This window comes from Lithobates pipiens, unplaced genomic scaffold (genome assembly GCF_037356315.1).
Source record: "Lithobates pipiens isolate NorthernLeopardFrog02 unplaced genomic scaffold, aLitPip1_a1.2 Scaffold_8, whole genome shotgun sequence".
NCBI lineage: Eukaryota > Metazoa > Chordata > Amphibia > Anura > Ranidae > Lithobates > Lithobates pipiens.
Window position 1 is genome coordinate 650,799,571 of NW_027507903.1, and position 19,091 is coordinate 650,818,661.

A 19,091-nucleotide genomic window follows, 5' to 3' on the forward strand; every position below is an offset into this window, starting at 1 on the left:
AGCTGTATGAAGGAGGCCTAAAAGTGAAATATAATTTTTCTTCATTTTGCAGTGCGTGGGCTGAAGGGGAACCCAATAACCAAAATGGTCATGAGAACTGCGCAGAGATTCGGAAAAGCTTTCGGTCATTGAATGACGTCCCGTGTGACATTAAGAAACATTACATATGCAAAGCTCTGTCGGGGTGCTAAGATATGCTCTGTATATCGTGAAGTCTTCTATCTGTATGATATCTGCTTCCATTCTGTACCAGGAGTTCCATGACAGTACTAGGAGGTTAGGTTGTGGAAAACCATTTGCTTTTGCTCTGTTTTATTTCCATTGATTGAGCCCATAAGCAATGGGATATATATAAATCTTCACTAAGCAAACTTCTCTTAGCTGCCATGAATAATCCCTGCAATTTGCCTGATATGTGTTTTTCCTATGAGCATCAGCTCCATCTAGGGGCCATAATGTGGTATTTTCTTGATTGAAGTATTCCACTAGATGGAGCTGATGATCATTGGAAATACACAAAATTACGGTCATTATTCATGACAGCGGTGCGAATGCTTAAGACATTCACACAGCAAAATTGATATAAAAAGACCCCCTTGGTTTCCTTTAAAACTCAGGTAGGCTTTTTAGCATATTCAAGATAATTTTGCACAACAAAGCTTGCAGGTTCCTTCAAGGTGGCAAGAAGATAAATACACAGATGAAATACAGCCATTCCTGGTGGGGAAGGAGACTTGATCATTCTCTGCTGCAGCTTCACTTCCACTTTCAGATGCCCCTCCCAACTCCACTGTGGGACTGGACAGTGAAAGGGGAAGCAGCACACTAATGAGTTCTTATCTCAGTTAGTCAAGGTTCACATCTATGTGGTTGCGGTTGATGAATTTCTCAGGCACATTCTGCGTTTGTATACCCACGTTTGTTGCATTTTTGCATGCATTTTCATGCATTTTGCGTTTCTTTTTTCCCCCTTTAAAAACACTTTGTATAGCTGGTTGCTAAGGAGCGGGCTAGGAAGCCAGCCGCCACATCCTTAATGACCAACGAGCCATCAGCTGTCAGCGGAATCTCCCCAAATCCATACCAGACCCTTATCCGAGCATGCAGTGTGGCAGATCAGGAAAAGGAGAGGATGAGTGAGCGACCCCACAAACCATACCAGGCTGTATGCCCTCAACATGGGGAGGGTTCTTTGGGACAGGGGGGCTCTGCACCTCTCCCACCCTAAAGCACCTTGTCCCCATATTGATGGGGACAAGAGCCTCATCCCCTCAACCCTTGCCCGGTGGTTGTGGGGGTCTGCAGGTGGGGGGTTTAATCAGAATCTGGAAGCCCCCCTTTAACAAGGGGGTCCCCAGATCCTACATCCTACCCTCCCATGTGAATGAGTAGGGGTTGTATATTGTATACCTACTCATTCACCCCAAAAAGTTTTACATAAAAATAAAACACAAACACAGTTTTTGACAATCCCTTTATTAAAAATCAAAAAATAATGTCCGCTGATGTATATCCAACGTCAATCACGACACCTGTTGGACCCGGAAAGAAAAAAGAAGCTCCGCAATTGTGGAAGGCTAACCACTGTCTGCCCACTCCTCCACCTGACATTTCTTAAATAGGTAAGGGCGGGTCCACCTGGTGACATCACCGGGTGACCTCACCCCATGTGACTTCATCGACTGGTGCATGTTGGGTCGGTGACATTACAAGGGGCCGGTGCGGCGGGTGCCATGAGTGATGTTGGATCTACATCGGGGAACATTGTTTTTTGATTTTAATGAAAGGAATTGTCAACTGTGTTTGTGTTTTTTTTCTATGTGAAACTTTTTGGTGGTGAATGAGTAGGGGTACAATATACCTCATACTTATTCACATGGGGGGGATTAGGATCTGGGTCCCCCTTGTTTACAAACTCTGATAACCCCCCCATTCGCAGACCCCCCACAACCACAGACCAGGGTTGTGGGGAAGAGGCCCTTGTCCCCATCAAGGGGCTTTGGGGTGGGGGCACCCCCCAGAGGACCACCCCATGTTGAAGGCATGCAGCCTGGTATGATTCAGGAGAAAGGGGGCACTCGCTCGTCCCTTCTCTTTCCTGACCTGCTGGGCTGCATGCGCAGATAAGGGTCTGGTGTCGATTTGGTGGGAACCCCACACCAAAATAAAAAAAAAAAATGGCACAATCTACACCAGACCCTTATCCAAACATGCAGCCCAGCAGGTCAGGAAAAGGAGGGGATGTTGGATTTCCCCTTCACATTCATACTAGACCCGAAGGGCCTGGTATGGATTGGGGAGAGGGGGCTCCATGCTATTTTTTTCTCCAAATTTTTTAGCTGCCAATTTGTTAAGGACGTGGCAGCAGGCTTCCAGGCCCACTCCTTAGCAACCAGTTATATTCAGTGTTTAAGGAGGAAAAAAAAAACGCAAAATCAAATAAGAAAATTCATCAAATTGCAACATTTGGATGTTTGGTGCAACTCCATTTAAGTCTATTACACGCAAAATGCAATCTGCTGCAGGTGAAAAGTTCCGGACCCTTTCCAAAAATGCACCAACTAAAAAAGGAATAGATGTGAATGCGTACCATAGGAAACCATGTTAGGTGGACTGTAGTGCTTTTCTGCAAATTGGAAAACGCACCAAAAAGTGCATAGGTGTGAATGTAGGGTTAATCTGCAGTCAGTCCCCATCAGTATTTTCTCCTTTCATTTAATTTGTTTTTTGTTTTTTTCATAAATTCGGAAATTCGAAAATTCGAAAATGTTGAAAATTCGAAAATTTGAAAATCTGAAAATAAGAATGATGACTCAAAAATTTGAAAGAATGAAAATCCAAAAATTCCAAATAATAACTAACTAACTAATAATAATGAACTATTAAATTATAGATATTGGAATTTCCTTTCAAATTTGGCTGTTAGTGAACCTAACGAATACGAATATATGTGAAGTTACGAATTATCCAAAATATCGAATGCTGCATCTAAACAAATGGAACGTAGCAAATTAATAAATAATAATAATAAAGTTCTATTATTATTATTGTTATTTATTACTATAAATTAGTTACATTCCATTTGTTTAGATACGGCATTCGTTATTTTGGGATAATTCATAACTTCGGATAAATTCGTATTCGTTATGTTCACGAACAGCCGAATTATTTCAGATTTTTGGATATTCAAATTTTGGGTTTTCTAATTTTCGTCCCTATTTTAGGATTTCAGAGTTTTGGAATTTATACATTTTCTAATTTCCAAATTTTAAATTTTTTCTAATTTCTGAATATTCTGAAAAATTCAGAAATTTAGAAATTTCTGAAATTCGGAAATCCGAAAATAAAAATGAAAATCCGAAAATTCAAAAGAATGAAAACCTAAAAATAAGAACGAACATCCGAAATTTCGAAAATCTGAAATAATTATTATTTTTCTTTTAAATATAAGCAGAGTAAATTTGACCTGGCATTAGCCATTTCCATGGTTCTTGTACAGTAGAGCTTAGACGTATGCAATTCATTTAGTTTCGAATTCGTTTTTTAACGAATTTCAACAAATTTTGACGAAATTCGTTAAAAAACTGAACTGAACGAGTTGCACATGTCTAAGCTCTATAGTACAAGAACCATAATTATGTGCGGATTTGTAGATGTGAGCGGACTGTGACTGAAATTTGGAATATTGCTGTTTAAGAATATACAGACCTTAACAGGAGGAGATAAAGGTGGGACCCCCCCCCCCCCCCAGGATATAATAATAACATTGGGTGAAGGGTCTGCGTCCCAAATTGCCCCAACAAAGTATATTGTGCCAATTGACGCAACCATGATAGGAGTCTGTATTTTTTATTATGTTTTACTGACTGCGACTGAGTAATAAAGTGTTAGAAAAGCTGTGATTGGCTCATTTCTTTTTTATGTGTATGTTTACCCGAATGTTCACTGCCTTGGGGGACAAGGCACCAAAGTCCAAAATAAATAAATAAAAATTCCATTTGGTGGAGAGCAGCAATTTTAATAATGCTTAAAGTGAAACATTAAAAATGCAATATGGGGGATGCCTCGACTCTGCCTGTAAAGTGGTGGAACATCTGTATGACGTATAGAACCTACTGCAGCAACACTGACATTTACACTGAAATAAATGCTGGTAAATGACAACTCCCAGCCGGTTACTTCTGGTTAGGAATTACAGACTTATCCTAGATGAGGATCTGATACAGATATGTACGTTTACCTGAATGTTCACTGCCTTGGGGGACAAAATAAATAAAAATGTAATTTGGTGGAGAGCAGCAAATTCAATAATGCTTAGGCCCATTTCACATCTTCAAAGCCGACATCCCAGCCCTGACTTTGGCACGACTTGCATACGGCTTCTTTAGCAGAAGTCAATGCAAGTCATGCTGAAAGTCGCACCGAAAGTAGTGCGGGAACCTTTTTTTCTAAGTCAGAGCGACTCAAGTTGCTCCTATTAGAATGGTCCCATGGCATTTAATAGGGAGCGACTTGTCATGCGACTTGTGCTCTCAAAGTCGGAGCACATGTCGCAGCAGTGGGAACTGGGCTTTAAAGTGAAACATTAAAAATGCAAAATGGAGGATGCCCTGACTCTGCCTGTAAAGTGGTGGAGCATCTGTATGACGTATACAACCTACTACAGCAACACTGACATTTACACAGAAAAAAATGCTGGTAAATGACAGTTCCCAGCTGGTTGCTTCTTGTCAGGAATTTCATTTATCTATACCAAATACTTATCCTAGATGAGGATCTGATACAGATGTTAATAGGGGAACCCACATGAAAAAAATTCACACCAGACCCTTAACCCTGATGAAGGTGTATGGATGTCAAGGGGGAACCCCAGGCAAAAAATAAATAAATAAAAATGGTGGGAGTCCCCTCCAATTTCCAAATGACAAGAGGTAGTGGAGACATCTGATACCACTTCCAGAACCCTGATAGAGACATCGGAATGTGTACCAGATGCCAAAAAAAACCCTGTTCGCAAATATGATGGTTCCCAAACAGATCATGAGAGGGATCATTATCAAAATAGGGACTACCAATATCCCACAACCGCCCAGTATGGGTTTCCTACTTACAATCGGTTTGAACCTCTGAACCTCTGAACTATGATCATCCCTATTCCTCTGATCATACAATCAGAGAGGGTATTTTTTTCTTGGCCAAACAATCAATCTGGTTATTTCCCTCACCGGAATTAGAAAGGACCCGGTCAGAGAGGGGGGAGTTATGGTGGACAATCTTGGCTACCCAGCCACTCTGGCTATGGCCCTCCCCCAAATAGGGGTCGTGGGTGGTACCCCAATAGTTCAAGAAGGGATTTTCAGAGGAGAGGGGCCGGGGGACCACCACCATCGTGTGGGAGAGGAACAGCAACCTCCAGGGGTCGGGGGAAGAGTCCCAGTCCATTGGACAGAAAAGAGGAGGAATGGAGACCTTGGTTTCCTACAGTATCCCAATTGCCTGGAGAAGGAGAAAAAAGAGAAGAACTAGAGCAGGGTTAGGCAATTAGCGGACCTCCAGCTGTTGCTAAACTACAAGTCCCATCATGCCTCTGCCTCTGGCTGTCATGCTTGTGGCTCTAAGAGTCTTGCTATGCCTCATGGGAATTGTAGTTCTGCAACGGCTGGAGGTCCACTAATTGCATATCTCTGAACTAGAGGATGCAGAGGCAAAAGGCAAACGAAAAAGAGAAACCTAATGGAGGGAATGCTACTTTCTCAAAAGATGAATTGAAAATTTTGGATCTTGGTCTGAAATTTGCTATGGATAGGAACTTAAATAAATTTGATTTTTTTTATTGATTTCCAAAAATTCATCAGAAAACTTAATATTAAAAAAAAATTTTTTGCCAAAAGTAATCCACCAAGTGATCCACCCCCAGAAGTGTATCTCCATAGCTCCCTCAAAAATAATTACATTTTTAATCCCAAGATTGCCAACAATTATTTTGTTGAAGTTTTCAAGAACTTGGTCGAGCAAGACCCGGATAAACTTGAAATACGACCTAATAGGCGGAAAAAAGATTTCGAGAATGGTTTGGCATTTGGAGAAAAACAAAAATATAGTCATCAGATCAGCTGACAAGGGGGGAGGGGTAGTGATACTTAATACATCTGACTACCTGGAAGAATTAAATAGAATGCTGGAGCATCAAGAAACATATGAAAAATTAAAAGGGAATCCAACCAAGAAATGTAAAGTCTAATAAAAAAAGCTACAGAAGATGGGATCCTGAAGAAAAAGGAAGTGATGTATCTGGTTCCAGATGCACCAAGAGTCCCTGTGATATACCGGATACCAAAATTGCATAAAAATCCAGTAAAACCTCCGGGGAGACCAATAATTTGTGGACTTGATTCACTGTTTTCGACAATAGATGAATATTTGGATTATTTTTTACAACCACTTGCCATAAAATGCCCTGCTTATCTCAAAGATAGTAAGGATCTGATTGAATTAATTGGACCTATGACTGTGGATGATGATTGTATCCTAGCAAGTGTTGATGTTAATTCCTTGTATACCAACATTCAACAGCCACATGCTCTTAAGGCTGTTGAGTGGGTTTTGGGAACCATCAACATTAAGCAAAAACCAAAAAATTATTTTACAAGCTTTAGATTTTGCAATGAGCCACAATTTCTTCTGTCAAGAAAAAGAGTACTACAGACAAAAGAGGGGTGTTGCTATTGGGGCAAAGTATGCCCCATCAGTGGCTAACCTCTTTATGAGCTTTTGGGAAAGTGAGGCCATATACAACATAAATATTCTAGAATTGAGATTGTATAAACGATACATAGACGATATTATAATATTATGGGCAGGATCGCAAGATTCTTTTAGTACATTTTTGAGAAGAATGGGTGATAACCCATTTGGTATTTCTTTCTCAGAAATGTTTAGTTTCCAAGAGGTCAATTTTTTGGATCTAACATTATTCAAAGAAGGAAATAAATTGTTTACACAAACTTTCTTCAAAGATGTAGACAGGAATGGCTACATCCCAACCATGAGTTGTCACCATCCGAGATGGTTGGGTGGTATTGCCAAAAGCCAAATGCTCAGGGTCAGAAGAAATTGCAATAAAAAAGAAGATTATAATTTACAATCTTATCTGATTGTGGATTGTTTTCATGCTAAAGGATACAGTCTGGAAGATCTTCAATGGAAAAAGTTGAACATTGGGGAGATGGATAGAGAGGATTTGTTTAAAAAGAAGCCTAAAACACAACAAGACTTTGGTATAGCTTTCTTAACTGGCTATAACAGACAGTATAGAGAGTTTGAAAAAAATATTAAAAACCATTGGTCTCTGCTGCTGGAAGATAAAGAGTAAAGTCTTGCCCACTCCGCACGCTGAACGTGCAGCGATTGGGGAAGTTCTTTCTGAGTGTTTGCTCTTATTTCTCTGCTCTAAGTAGCACTATAGTGCACAACATTTTTTACAGTTTTATGGTACTTCACCATATATTTCTCTATCTTTTTTTATGGTGGAGTGTGGCATTCCCATAACAAGTACCCATCGAATGTTTTATCTTTAGAACTTTTACATCATTAATATTAGGGCTGTTTTACTTGCTTGATCCTTGGACTGAAAATTTGAGGACTCCTCGTACCTGGTGAACAACTACTTCCAGTTCTTGGGCAAAAACTACTAACAGATAAAAGGCACCTCAATGGGAGCACCATGGGCACCAGCATATGCCTGTCTGCCTTTTTCACTACTGGGAGGAACAGGAGGTCTACATTTTTTTCACGAGTGAATGGGTAGGGGTACATTGTACCCCATACTCATTCACATAGGGTGGGGGGCTTGGATCTGGGGGCCCCCTTATTAAAGGGGGCTCCTGGATTCCGATAAGCCCCCCGCACGCAGACCCCGACAACCAATGGCCAGGGTTGTTGGGAAGAGGCCCCTGTCCTCATCAACATGGGGACAAGGTGCTTTGGGGTGGGGGGGCCACGCGGCCCCCCCTTCCCCAAAGCACCCCCCATGTTGAGGGCATGCGACCTGGTATGGCTCAGGACCGCTCGCTCGTCCCCAACCCCCTTCCTGACCGGCCGGGCTGCGTGCTCGGATAAGGGTCTGATATGGACCTAGGGGGGACCCCACGTCGTTTTTTCGGGGTAGGGCTTTCCCTTTAAGTCCATACCAGGTGACGGGGCCAGCGAAGTGTCAATCTCGCCCCTGAAGGCGGCAACATTGACTTCCTTCGCTAGTCCTGGCTACCTGGAGCCGCGCTCAAAATGAACGGACTTTCCTCCGTGCGGGAAAGTCCCTTCATTTCAAAAGTACGGCAGACTAGCACACACACGGCCGTATTGTCCGCTGGACTGCGAGTCCGGCGGACAGTTTTTGAGTCAAAAGTGCTTTCTAAGTCCGCCGGACTTTTGGGTAAAAAAACGCGGGCGGATTGTCTAGTTTGATCGTGTGTACACGGCATTAGGAACAAAAAAAGATCAACATAAACTGGAACTTAAAAGTAGGGTAATAGTAACCCAGGTGTAGATTATGTATGCTCAGGTTTTGGGAGCTTGTGGTGTGGAAGAAGCTGCAATAGACGGGGCCCTGTCTTCGGGCATGTACTCTGAGGCTTGATAATATTAACTTTTTAGGAGATGTGTCATTTGGAGGCAGAAGCTTGCTGCCATTCAGGAGGAATTTTGTTGAAATTCCTTGCATCAAGAGGGGTAGTATGTTCGTCTGGTACTATTTTCCATTTTTGGAGTAGTTGGAAGCCTTTGGTTGGGGAAGTGATTACGTGGTTTACTCCATTTTTAGTAACCAACAGTTTGGTTGGGTAGCCCCATCTATAAGTGATGTCATGGTTCCCTAATGCTTTAGTAATATTGTTTAGATTCTTGCGCAGTTGCAGGGTAAACAGCAGTCAGTATTGCGGTGTCCCCCTTTGTGTGTAATCAACATCAACTGTTCTTTTGTTTTTTAAAAATGCATTCGGAATAAAACATCCCTAGGAGCATTTTCAGGGATTAATGAGGGTTTTGGTAGCCTGTGGATCCTATCTATAATTAGCTAAATGGCAGGGATATCAGGCATGAGGGCAGTTAGCATTGCAGTCGTGTAGGTGCGCAGATCAGAAGATTGTACTGTTTCAGTGATCCCACGAATTTTGAAATTATTTCTTTTGGATCTGTCTTCTAAATCTGCTAGTTTTGCCTTGATCCATGTTTGTTCATCTTCAGCTGTATCATGTGCATCTACCAGATCATTAACGGTTGTGGCGTATTCCCCCATTCTGATCTCAATATGGTCAACTCTTTCTCCGACTGCTGTCAGTTCTGTGTTAAAGTTCCTCATACATGCCACCATGTCAGTGTGGATAGTGCTTCTTAATGAAATAAGCATGTTTTTAAGTGTTGTATCTAGCACTGGCTGGTTCAGCGTGGGGAATGAGACTATGGAGTCAGGGAGCTCTCTGGTGTCTTCTTGTGAGTCTGCATTAGATCTTACCTCACAATGCTGCATCCCTGTATCATCCATCCTGAGGCGAGACTTGGCTGGGCTTCTCTTGAGGGGGGAAGGGGGTTGTGATGAATCCTCTGGGTCAAAGACTTGCCTGTAAGTTTGTGCAGCGTGGCCCTGTGAGTGCCTGTGATCCATCCATTGTAAGGGAGAGGAGCCGGTGCCATCTTGCCCACGAGGCCGCTATGGATGTGTGCAATAATCCGTTAGTTTTTTCAGCCGATGTTCTGCTTGCGGCTTCCTGGTCATGCTGCCGAGTTGTTGGGGGACTGATTCGCTGGTTCGTGAGGTAATTATGGTGCCTCTAGTCGCCGTGAGCCGCTATTTTATCCCGCTGTGTGCTGGAGCTCAGGAGTCACACCGCCATCTCAGTGGAGTCTAGGCCACACCCCTCAGGGCCATCTTTAATATTGACTGGACCCTGGGCAAACATTTTCTTGGGCCCCCTCTTCCATGCAATTTCGCTCTCCACCTGCTCTGAGATAAAAGCCACCTGCTCTCTAAATAAAAGCTAGACTAAAAATCAGTTTACTGAATCAGATCAGGCAGTGATTGCGATTGGTTGCCAGAGGTTACAGTGTATCATTACCACTCACTGACTGACTGCTAGAGGTTACAACACACATTATGGCTCACTGTTTATTTTCTAGAGGTTACAGCACATGACTTCTGCTTGTTGATTGGTTGCTAGAGATTACTGTACATCGATACTGCTCACTGATTAATTGCTAGAGGTTACTGGACAGCTATACCACTCACTAATTGGTTGTTAGAGGTTACTGCGCATATTACTGCTCACTGATTGGTTCCTAGAGGTTATCGCATACCCTTACTGCTCAAAGATTGGTTGCAAGAGGTTAGTGCACAGCATTTCTGCTCACTGATTGGTTGCTAAAGGTTACAGCACATAATCTCACCGCCTGCACACCATGGACCGGGGAGGTGAGGGGACCCATCAATAGACAGAAAACTACTAGGAATTTTAGGACTTAGGCAATGCTAAGGGAGGGGGGGGGGGGTGTAATCAGTGGCAATGCTGGGGTGTTGATGGGATCATATTCTGAATCATGTAGAGCAAAGCTGGAAATCTTTGGCAAGTATATAGTGGGGGATTCTACCAATGTAATGGGGAATTTACAATGACCACCAATGTTAGGGGGAATTTACACTGACCATCAATGTGAGGGGGAATTTGCACTGACCTCCATGTAACGGTGGATTTTACCCCACCCTTCAATAGAAAAGAGGGATTTCTACACTGACACCAAGTAATAAGAGCATGTACATCAACCACCAGTGTAAGGTACAATGACCTCCATGTAAGGGGGACTTTACACTGACAACCATTGTCGAGGAGATTTGTACTGACCACCAATGTAAGGTGACACTTCTACATCGAACATGTGTAGTGGGGGGATTTACACTGACCACCAATGTAAAGGGGGATTTACACTGACCACCAGTGTAAGGTAAATTCTGCACTTACCACCAATGTAAAGGGAAATGTACACTGATCATCAATGTTATAAAGAATTTGCACTAACAACCAATGTAATGGGGGATATTACATCAACAGCCAGTAAAGGGGGATTTCTACACTGGCCACCAATGTAAGTGGGACTCACCACCAATTTGATGGGGGCTTCTACATTGACAACCAATGTAAGGGAGGATTTGAAACTGACCACAAATGCAAGTTTGGATTTTTTTTTAAAGATTAACAATATAAAGAGGAGTTTCTACACTGGCTACCAATGTAATGGGGATTTACACTGACCACTAATGTAATAGGAGCATTCACAGTAACCATCAATGTCAAGAGGGATTTACACTGACCACCAATGTAAGGGAGACCTTTGCACTGGCCCCAATGTGAATGAAAGGATTGTACACCAAGCCCCAATGTAATGAGAAGATTTACACTGACCACCAATGTAACTGAGACATTTAGCCTGTGTTCACATTTGTGTGTGTGTCGGGAACGCATGCAAAATCGCTTTCCTGACACCACAGAAATGTGCTGCCCTTTAGTAGATACACAGCAGTGCCATTAATTTTTAATGACACCTTTATGCACCAGCTGAGATGTGCATATTCACATGCACCAAAATTCCAGGGTGCTATGGCACCATGTTATTTTGAAGAAGGGTTCCACCTCCAATTTGCTTACCTTTGAAGAACAGGCTGATGTTCGGCTTAATGACTATAGTTGTAAGCAGGACTTTCCAGCATGCTCCTTTACCTCCCCAGTGGGCAGCATTCAGCAGAAGTGATGGTAGATATGACCTCAGGGGGACATGATATACATATGAATGCCACCTCTATTTACATATCAATGCCTCAGTCCACAACTATTTACATATGAATGCTGCCGCTATTTAGATATCAATGCTGGTTATTTACATGTAAACACAGGGTCTGCAGGTGAGTCCTCTGTACACGGCAATAGGGCAGAGCTGGGCAGCAGCAACAGAACTTTACACTGAGATATCGGGACACAGCACGGGACTAAAACTTCAAGGGATAAGGGAATTTAAACTGGGATAGTTGGCAAGTATGAGGCAGCTGCTTTAGGCCCCACAACAATGATGGGGCCCAGGGCAGCTGCCCCTTTTTACTCTGCTTTAAAAACGGTCCTGATCAGGCTGCAGATGGGCAATGGTGAGGCTGCATTGATGGGCACCGACCCTTATTTTGCTTCAAAGTTCTCTATTTAAAATAAAAATAAAAATTTCCTGAAACTTCCTTCCTAAAATGAATGTTCGTGTTATACGCCTGTGCGTGTTATATGCCAATAAATATGGTATTATCATTGCTAAAGGTATTACTTTACGCTGCAGACAGAGGCTCAGCTCAGGCCATTCAAAGAACCCCAAAACAGCCTTAACCACTTCAATACCGGGGCACTTTTACCCCCTTTCTGCCCATTCCAATTTTCAGCTTTCAGCGCTGTCACACTTTGAAGGACAATTGCCCGGTCATGCAACGTTGTACCCAAACAAAATGTTTGCCATTTTTTTCCCACAGATATTATTATTATTATTATTATACAGGATTTATATAGCGGCAACAGTTTGCGCAGCACTTTACAACATGGGGGAAAATAGAGCCTTTTTTTGGTGGAATTGATCACCGCTGGGGGTTTTTATTTTTTGCGCTCAAAATAAAAAAAAGACAGAGAATTTTGAAAAAATTAAATAAAGTTTTTAATTCTTTCTGTTACAAAACTTTGTAAATAAGGAGGTTTTCTTTCACTGATGGGCACTGATGAGGTGGCACTGATGGGCACTGATAGGTGGCACTCATATGCAGCACTGATGGGCACTGATTGGTGGCACTAATGGGCACTGATAGGTGGCACTCATATGTACCACTGATGGGCACTGATAGGTGGCACTGATAGGTGGCACTAATGGACACTGATAGGTGGGACTCATATGCAGCAATGATGGGCACTGATTGGTAGCACTGATATGCAGCAATGATGGGCACTGATAGGTGGCACTGAAATGCAGCACTGATGGGCACTGATAAACAACACTGATGGGCACTGATAGGTGGCACTGATAAGCAGCACTGATGGGCACTGATAGGTGGCACTGATAATCAGCACTGATGGGCACTGATAGGTAGCACTCATATCCAGCACTGATGGGTGGCACTGATGGGCACTCATAAGCAGCACTGATTTGCACTGATAGGTGGCACTGATGGGAACTTATAGGTGGTACTCATAGACAGCATTGATCAGAATGCACTGACAGGCAATCACTGATGGGCACAGAGTGAGATCATAATGGGCACTTATTGGCATCACTGGTGGGCTCACTTGGTGGTCTCCAGTGGGCATCCTCGATGTGTCTGCACTGATAATCAATGCACTGATTATCAATGCCAACCCATCTGTCAGGAGAGCAGCCGATTGGCTCTCCTCTACTCACGTCTGTGTGAGTGGAGGAAAAGCCGATAAACGTCTCTCCCTGTTTACAATGTGATTGGACACAGTTGATCACATGGTAAAGAGCCTACGTCGGAAATGTGCGCCCAGTTTATCCTACTGGATGTCACATGACTCCCAGTCAGGATGATGGAACAAATTGCGGCCATCATTTTATCTGGGCGAGAAGTGGATAAAATGGTCCTCTCATTGGTTCAGACCAACCCAGAGCTGATCCCTAATGGGGAGTGATGTACACCGTGTACCCCCCCCCCCCCCGAGTACAAATATTCTACAGAAGATACAGAAATTCATACACTTCCTCTTTACGTGACTTTTGTAAGTTCCTAAAACCAAAATGTTCTAAAATGGGCAACAACTTCTTTTAACAGAATTCTAAAGATAACAAGAGCAGATATTGAAGACACGGACTCTGCAGGACACGGAATCAGGTTTGTCCACAACGCGCAATGAGGAGACCTGAAGATCTGGAGATGAAGTCAGGTAGGTCAGAGATGTGATCATTGATGGATAGTGAGGGAGGTGGGAATCCTGGCAAAGTGTAGTATTCTCAAAGGGGGTCTAATCAATGAGCTCCTTTTATTTGCTCCCTGTTGGCCTGGTGATGGGGCACTATTCCTCCTACTAATACCAATGATGGAGCACTATTCCTCCTACTAATACCAATGATGGGGCACTATTCCTCCTACTAATACCAATGATGGGGCACTATTCCTCTCAATGATACCAATGATGGAGCACTATTCCTCCTACTAAGGCCAATGATGGGGCACTATTCCTCCTACTAATACCAATGATGGGACACTATTCCTCTCAATGATACCAATGATGGAGCACTATTCCTCCTACTAAGGCCAATGATGGGGCACTATTCCTCCTACTAATACCAATGATGGGACACTATTCCCCCCACTGATACCAATGATGGGGCACTATTCCTCCTACTAATACCAAAGATGGGGTACTATTCCTCGTACTGATACCAATGATGGAGCACTATTCCATCCACTGATAGTGCCCCATCATTGGTGTCAGTGGGAGGAATAGTGCCCCATCATTGGTATCAGTGGGAGGAATAGTGCTTCGTCATTGGTATCAGTAGGAGGAATAGCGCCCCATCATTGGTATCAGTGGGGGGAATAGTGCCCCATCATTGGTATCAGTGGGAGGAATAGTGCCCCATCATTGGGATCAGTTCGAGGAATAGTGCCCCATCATTGGTATCAGTGGGGGGAATAGTGTCTCATCATTGGTGTCAGTGGGAGGAGTAGTGCTCCATCATTGGTATCAGTGGGGGGAATAGTGTCTCATCATTGGTGTCAGTGGAAGGAATAGTGCCCCATCATTGGTATCAGTGGATGAAATAGTGCTCCATCATTTGTATCAGTGGGAGGAATAGTGTCCCATTATTGGTATCAGTGGGAGGAATATGGGGCACTATTCCTCCTACTGACACAAATGATGGGGCACTATTCCTCCCACTGATACCAATGATGGGGCACTATTCCTCCCACTGATACCAATGATGGAGCACTATTCCATCCACTGATAGTGCCCCATCATTGGTGTCAGTGGAAGGAATAGTGCCCCATCATTGGTGTCAGTGGGAGGAATAGTGCCCCATCATTGGTGTCAGTGGGAGGAATAGTGCCCCATCATTGGTATCAGTGGGAGAAATAGTGTCCCATCATTGGTATCAGTGGGAGGAATAGTGCCCCATCATTGGTATCAGTGGGAGGAATAGTGCCCCATCATTGGTATCAGTGGGAGGAATAGTGTCCCATCATTGGTATCAGTGGGAGGAATAGTGCCCCATCATTGGTATCAGTGGGAGGAATAGTGTCCCATCATTGGTATCAGTGGGAGGAATAGTGTCCCATCATTGGTATCAGTGGGAGGAATAGTGCCCCATCATTGGTATCAGTGGGAGGAATAGTGCCCCATCATTGGTGTCAGTGGGAGGAATAGTGCTCCGTCATTGGTATCAGTAGGAGGAATAGCACCCCATCATTGGTATCAGTGGGAGGAATAGTGTCCCATCATTGGTATCAGTGGGAGGAATAGTGCCCCATCATTGGTATCAGTGGGAGGAATAGTGCCCCATCATTGGTGTCAGTGGGAGGAATAGTGCTCCGTCATTGGTATCAGTAGGAGGAATAGCGCCCCATCATTGGTATCAGTAGGGGGAATAGTGCCCCATCATTGGTATCAGTGGGAGGAATAGTGTCTCATCATTGGTGTCAGTGGGAGGAGTAGTGCCCCATCATTGGTATCAGTGGGAGGAATAGTGTCTCATCGTTGGTGTCAGTGGGAGGAATAGTGCCCCATAGTGCCCAATAGTGCATGCCTCTTTGGTTCTGGAGAGGGACTATGGGAAGTACCACTCGCCTGACCCTTACCAGAACTGCAAACACGGTGTAGCTGTTAAAACGGTTGTTGGCCTTAAGGACAGTACAGGTTCCTTGACAAAGTCCAGGTCAGGGATCCTGGAGGTCGTGAGGTCTTTTTATGCTGACCTTCTTGGGAGGAAAGAGCTTGACCGTGACAAGATGGACAGCTTTTTGGACTCTACTCCAGGTCTGAATGGTGGAGATGTTTCATTGATGAATTTGACAGAGGAGATCACAGTTGAAGAGGTGATGAGGGCGATTGATCAGCTTGCCATCAAAAAGTCACCTGGACCGGATGGCTTGACGGCTGAGTTTTACAAAGCCTTTAAGTCTATTCTGGCCCCACATTTGGTAGAGGTTTTTAACAGTTGCCTTGCTGAGGGGGTGCTTTCCCCTTCCATGAGGCACTCGGCTGTGATTCTTCTTTCAAAGGGTAAAGATCCTTAGATGATTGAGAATTGGCGCCCCATCAGCCTTCTTAATGTCGATAGAAAGATACTGGCAAAGATTATTTTCTGGCGCCTATCGTCAGTAGCAGAGTCTTTGCTTTCTTGCCATCAGCACTGTTCGGTCCAGGGTAGAAGCACCTTCACAGCGGTTTTAGCTGTCCGGGAGGCCTTGGAGCGGTGCAGGGCTGCAGGCTGGGGAAAGTATTTGCTGACATTGGATCAGGCAAAGGCTTTTGATCGTGTTAACCATGAGTACCTGTGGTTGCTCCTTAGTAAGTACGGTCTGCCGGGTGGTTTTGTCGATTGGTTAAAGGTCTTGTATAAGGGGGCAGAAAGCTTTCCTCTTGTTAATGGTTTGGTTGGGCAGTCCTTTGAGGTTGGCTCCGGGGTGCGCCAGGGTTGTCCTCTGAGTCCCCTGCTCTATGTGTTTGCAATTGACCCTTTCATCAGGAGGCTAGAGAGCGGCATGTTGTGTGGGGTGCCAGTGGGGCTCCCGGGTGAGCCACCTTTGAGGGTTGTTGCCTATGCGGACGATGTGTCGGTGATTGTCACTGGGGCAGATGAAGCAGAGGAGGTGGTCTCTCTGACATCACGGTATTCTGAAGCATCAGGCTCCAAGATCAATCAGGAAAAGAGTGAAGTTCTGGATGGGAAAGGAAGGGAAGGGGTTTGATCTCCCGGACACCTTTCCAGTGCCCCAGGAAAGAATTAAGATTCTAGGCATTGAATTTGGACCCGGCGATTATGGCCTCAAAAACTGGGAAGGCAGTCTGGAAATTGCCAATACTAAGGTGGTCAGCTGGAAGAGATGGAAGCTATCTCTGAGGGAAAGGGTTGATCTGATTAAGACTTACCTGATTCCGATCTTCTTGTATGTCAGCTTTGTCTGCATCTTGCCAGTGTCTCTCTATGCTAGGGTCAGTAGTGTGTTCTTCCAGATGCTGTGGGGGAACAGACTGAACCCCATCAAGAGGAATGTCACCTATCTATCCAGGAGGGAGGGTGGCTTAGGTATGGTCAACCCAGTTCTTTTCTTTTCACTGCTATTTCTCAAATTTAACATTGGTAATATGCTTGCAGTGGAACCTCCTGGATGGGTAGGCATATTTAGATCTTGGTTTAGGCCTTTTCTGCGACTTTGGGAAGAAGGTGGCCAAGTGAAGAATCTCAGGGGTCATCGTGGTCAGCTACCAGCCTATGTTGCTCCGTGCCTGAAGTTACTGCGGCAGTGGCGATTGTCGGCTGAAGATCTCAGATCGGTTCCGAGGAAAGTCCTTATGAGTCGAGTCTTGAGCGAAGTCTTTCATGATCCACTGGCCTTAAGGGATTGCCCAGGCCCAGTTTTGAGGGTGGGGTTAAGATTGATTAATTTGGATAGAGTACCCCCTAAATTTAGGGATCTGGCCTGGTTGTGCTTCCATGGGAGGCTCTATGTTCGGGGCAAATTGAAATTCCGCAGTGGGGTGGATCGTAGCTGTCCTCGGGAGGAGTGTGCAGGTGAGGAGGAGACTATGGACCATTTTCTGCTTCATTGCCCCTTTAACATAGAGGTGTACAAACAGGTGGGGCGGGCCCTCGGTGTCCCTTTCCTCTCCAGGCTGGGTTATGCTGAGTGGGCGTACGGAGCATTCAATACTGGTGGGGTATTTTGTTTGGATACACTTTTTCTAGTTAGCCTAGTAGTCCGTTATTTCACCTGGAACGCACGGTGTCAGGTCAGCATTCGGCGTAAAATCCTTCCTGTTGAGGTGGTGGTGTATGACATTCTGCATGAGGTGGAGAAGATTCGGGGGCTTGAGAGGGACAAGCGGAGTCGGGGGGCTTGGTTGAAGGCGTGGAGGGGTTTCAAGCCTCCCTGACTGCCAGGAGTCTCTTTCCCGGGTGTGGCTTCTGTCTCTTATCACCCTAGATTTTTTCATTTATGATTCATTTTTGATAAATGGCTGCGTACATAGGTGATGGGTTGTGCCTCTTAGGCCCTCTCTGCTGCTTTATGTAAATAGTTTTCATGTTTTGGTAATGGACTATGTATATATTGTATATATTCTGAACGTTGATGTGTATTCCTTTGTTTTTCTGTTGACGTTTTATAATATGTTTTTGTTTTTTACTTTTGTATAAAATTGGTCGCTTGATTCTTTTTAATAAAAGATCAATAGTGCCCCATCATTGGTATCAGTGGGAGGAATAGTGTCCCATCATTGGTATCAGTGGGAGGAATAGTGCCCCATCATTGGTATCAGTGGGAGGAATAGTGTCCCATCATTGGTATCAGTGGGAGGAATAGTGCCCCATCATTGTTATCAGTGGGAGGAATAGTGTCCCATCATTGGTATCAGTGGGAGGAATAGTGTCCCATCATTGGTATCAGTGGGAGGAATAGTGCCCCATCATTGGTATCAGTGGGAGGAATAGTGCCCCATCATTGGTGTCAGTGGGAGGAATAGTGCTCCGTCATTGGTATCAGTAGGAGGAATAGCGCCCCATCATTGGTATCAGTGGGAGGAATAGTGTCCCATCATTGGTATCAGTGGGAGGAATAGTGCCCCATCATTGGTATCAGTGGGAGGAATAGTGCCCCATCATTGGTGTCAGTGGGAGGAATAGTGCTCCGTCATTGGTATCAGTAGGAGGAATAGCGCCCCATCATTGGTATCAGTGGGGGGAATAGTGCCCCATCATTGGTATCAGTGGGAGGAATAGTGTCTCATCATTGGTGTCAGTGGGAGGAGTAGTGCCCCATCATTGGTATCAGTGGGAGGAATAGTGTCTCA

At 44.3% G+C, this 19,091-nt stretch overlaps 1 protein-coding gene across 5 annotated transcripts in view; it reads left to right on the forward strand.

Moving 5' to 3' along the window:
- Positions 1-19,091, forward strand: part of LOC143961707 (CD209 antigen-like protein C) — a 321,050-nt gene that overhangs the window by 117,904 nt on the left and 184,055 nt on the right. The window contains exon 1 of one of the 5 annotated variants that reach the window (XM_077471031.1): positions 13,825-13,961. The exons of the other annotated variants lie outside the window; for them this stretch is intronic. Within the exon in view, the coding sequence (XP_077327157.1) occupies positions 13,928-13,961 (34 nt within the window). The 5' untranslated portion in view covers positions 13,825-13,927. Of the gene's footprint in view, positions 1-13,824; positions 13,962-19,091 lie in introns of those variants that run through there. 5 annotated transcript variants of the gene reach the window in all.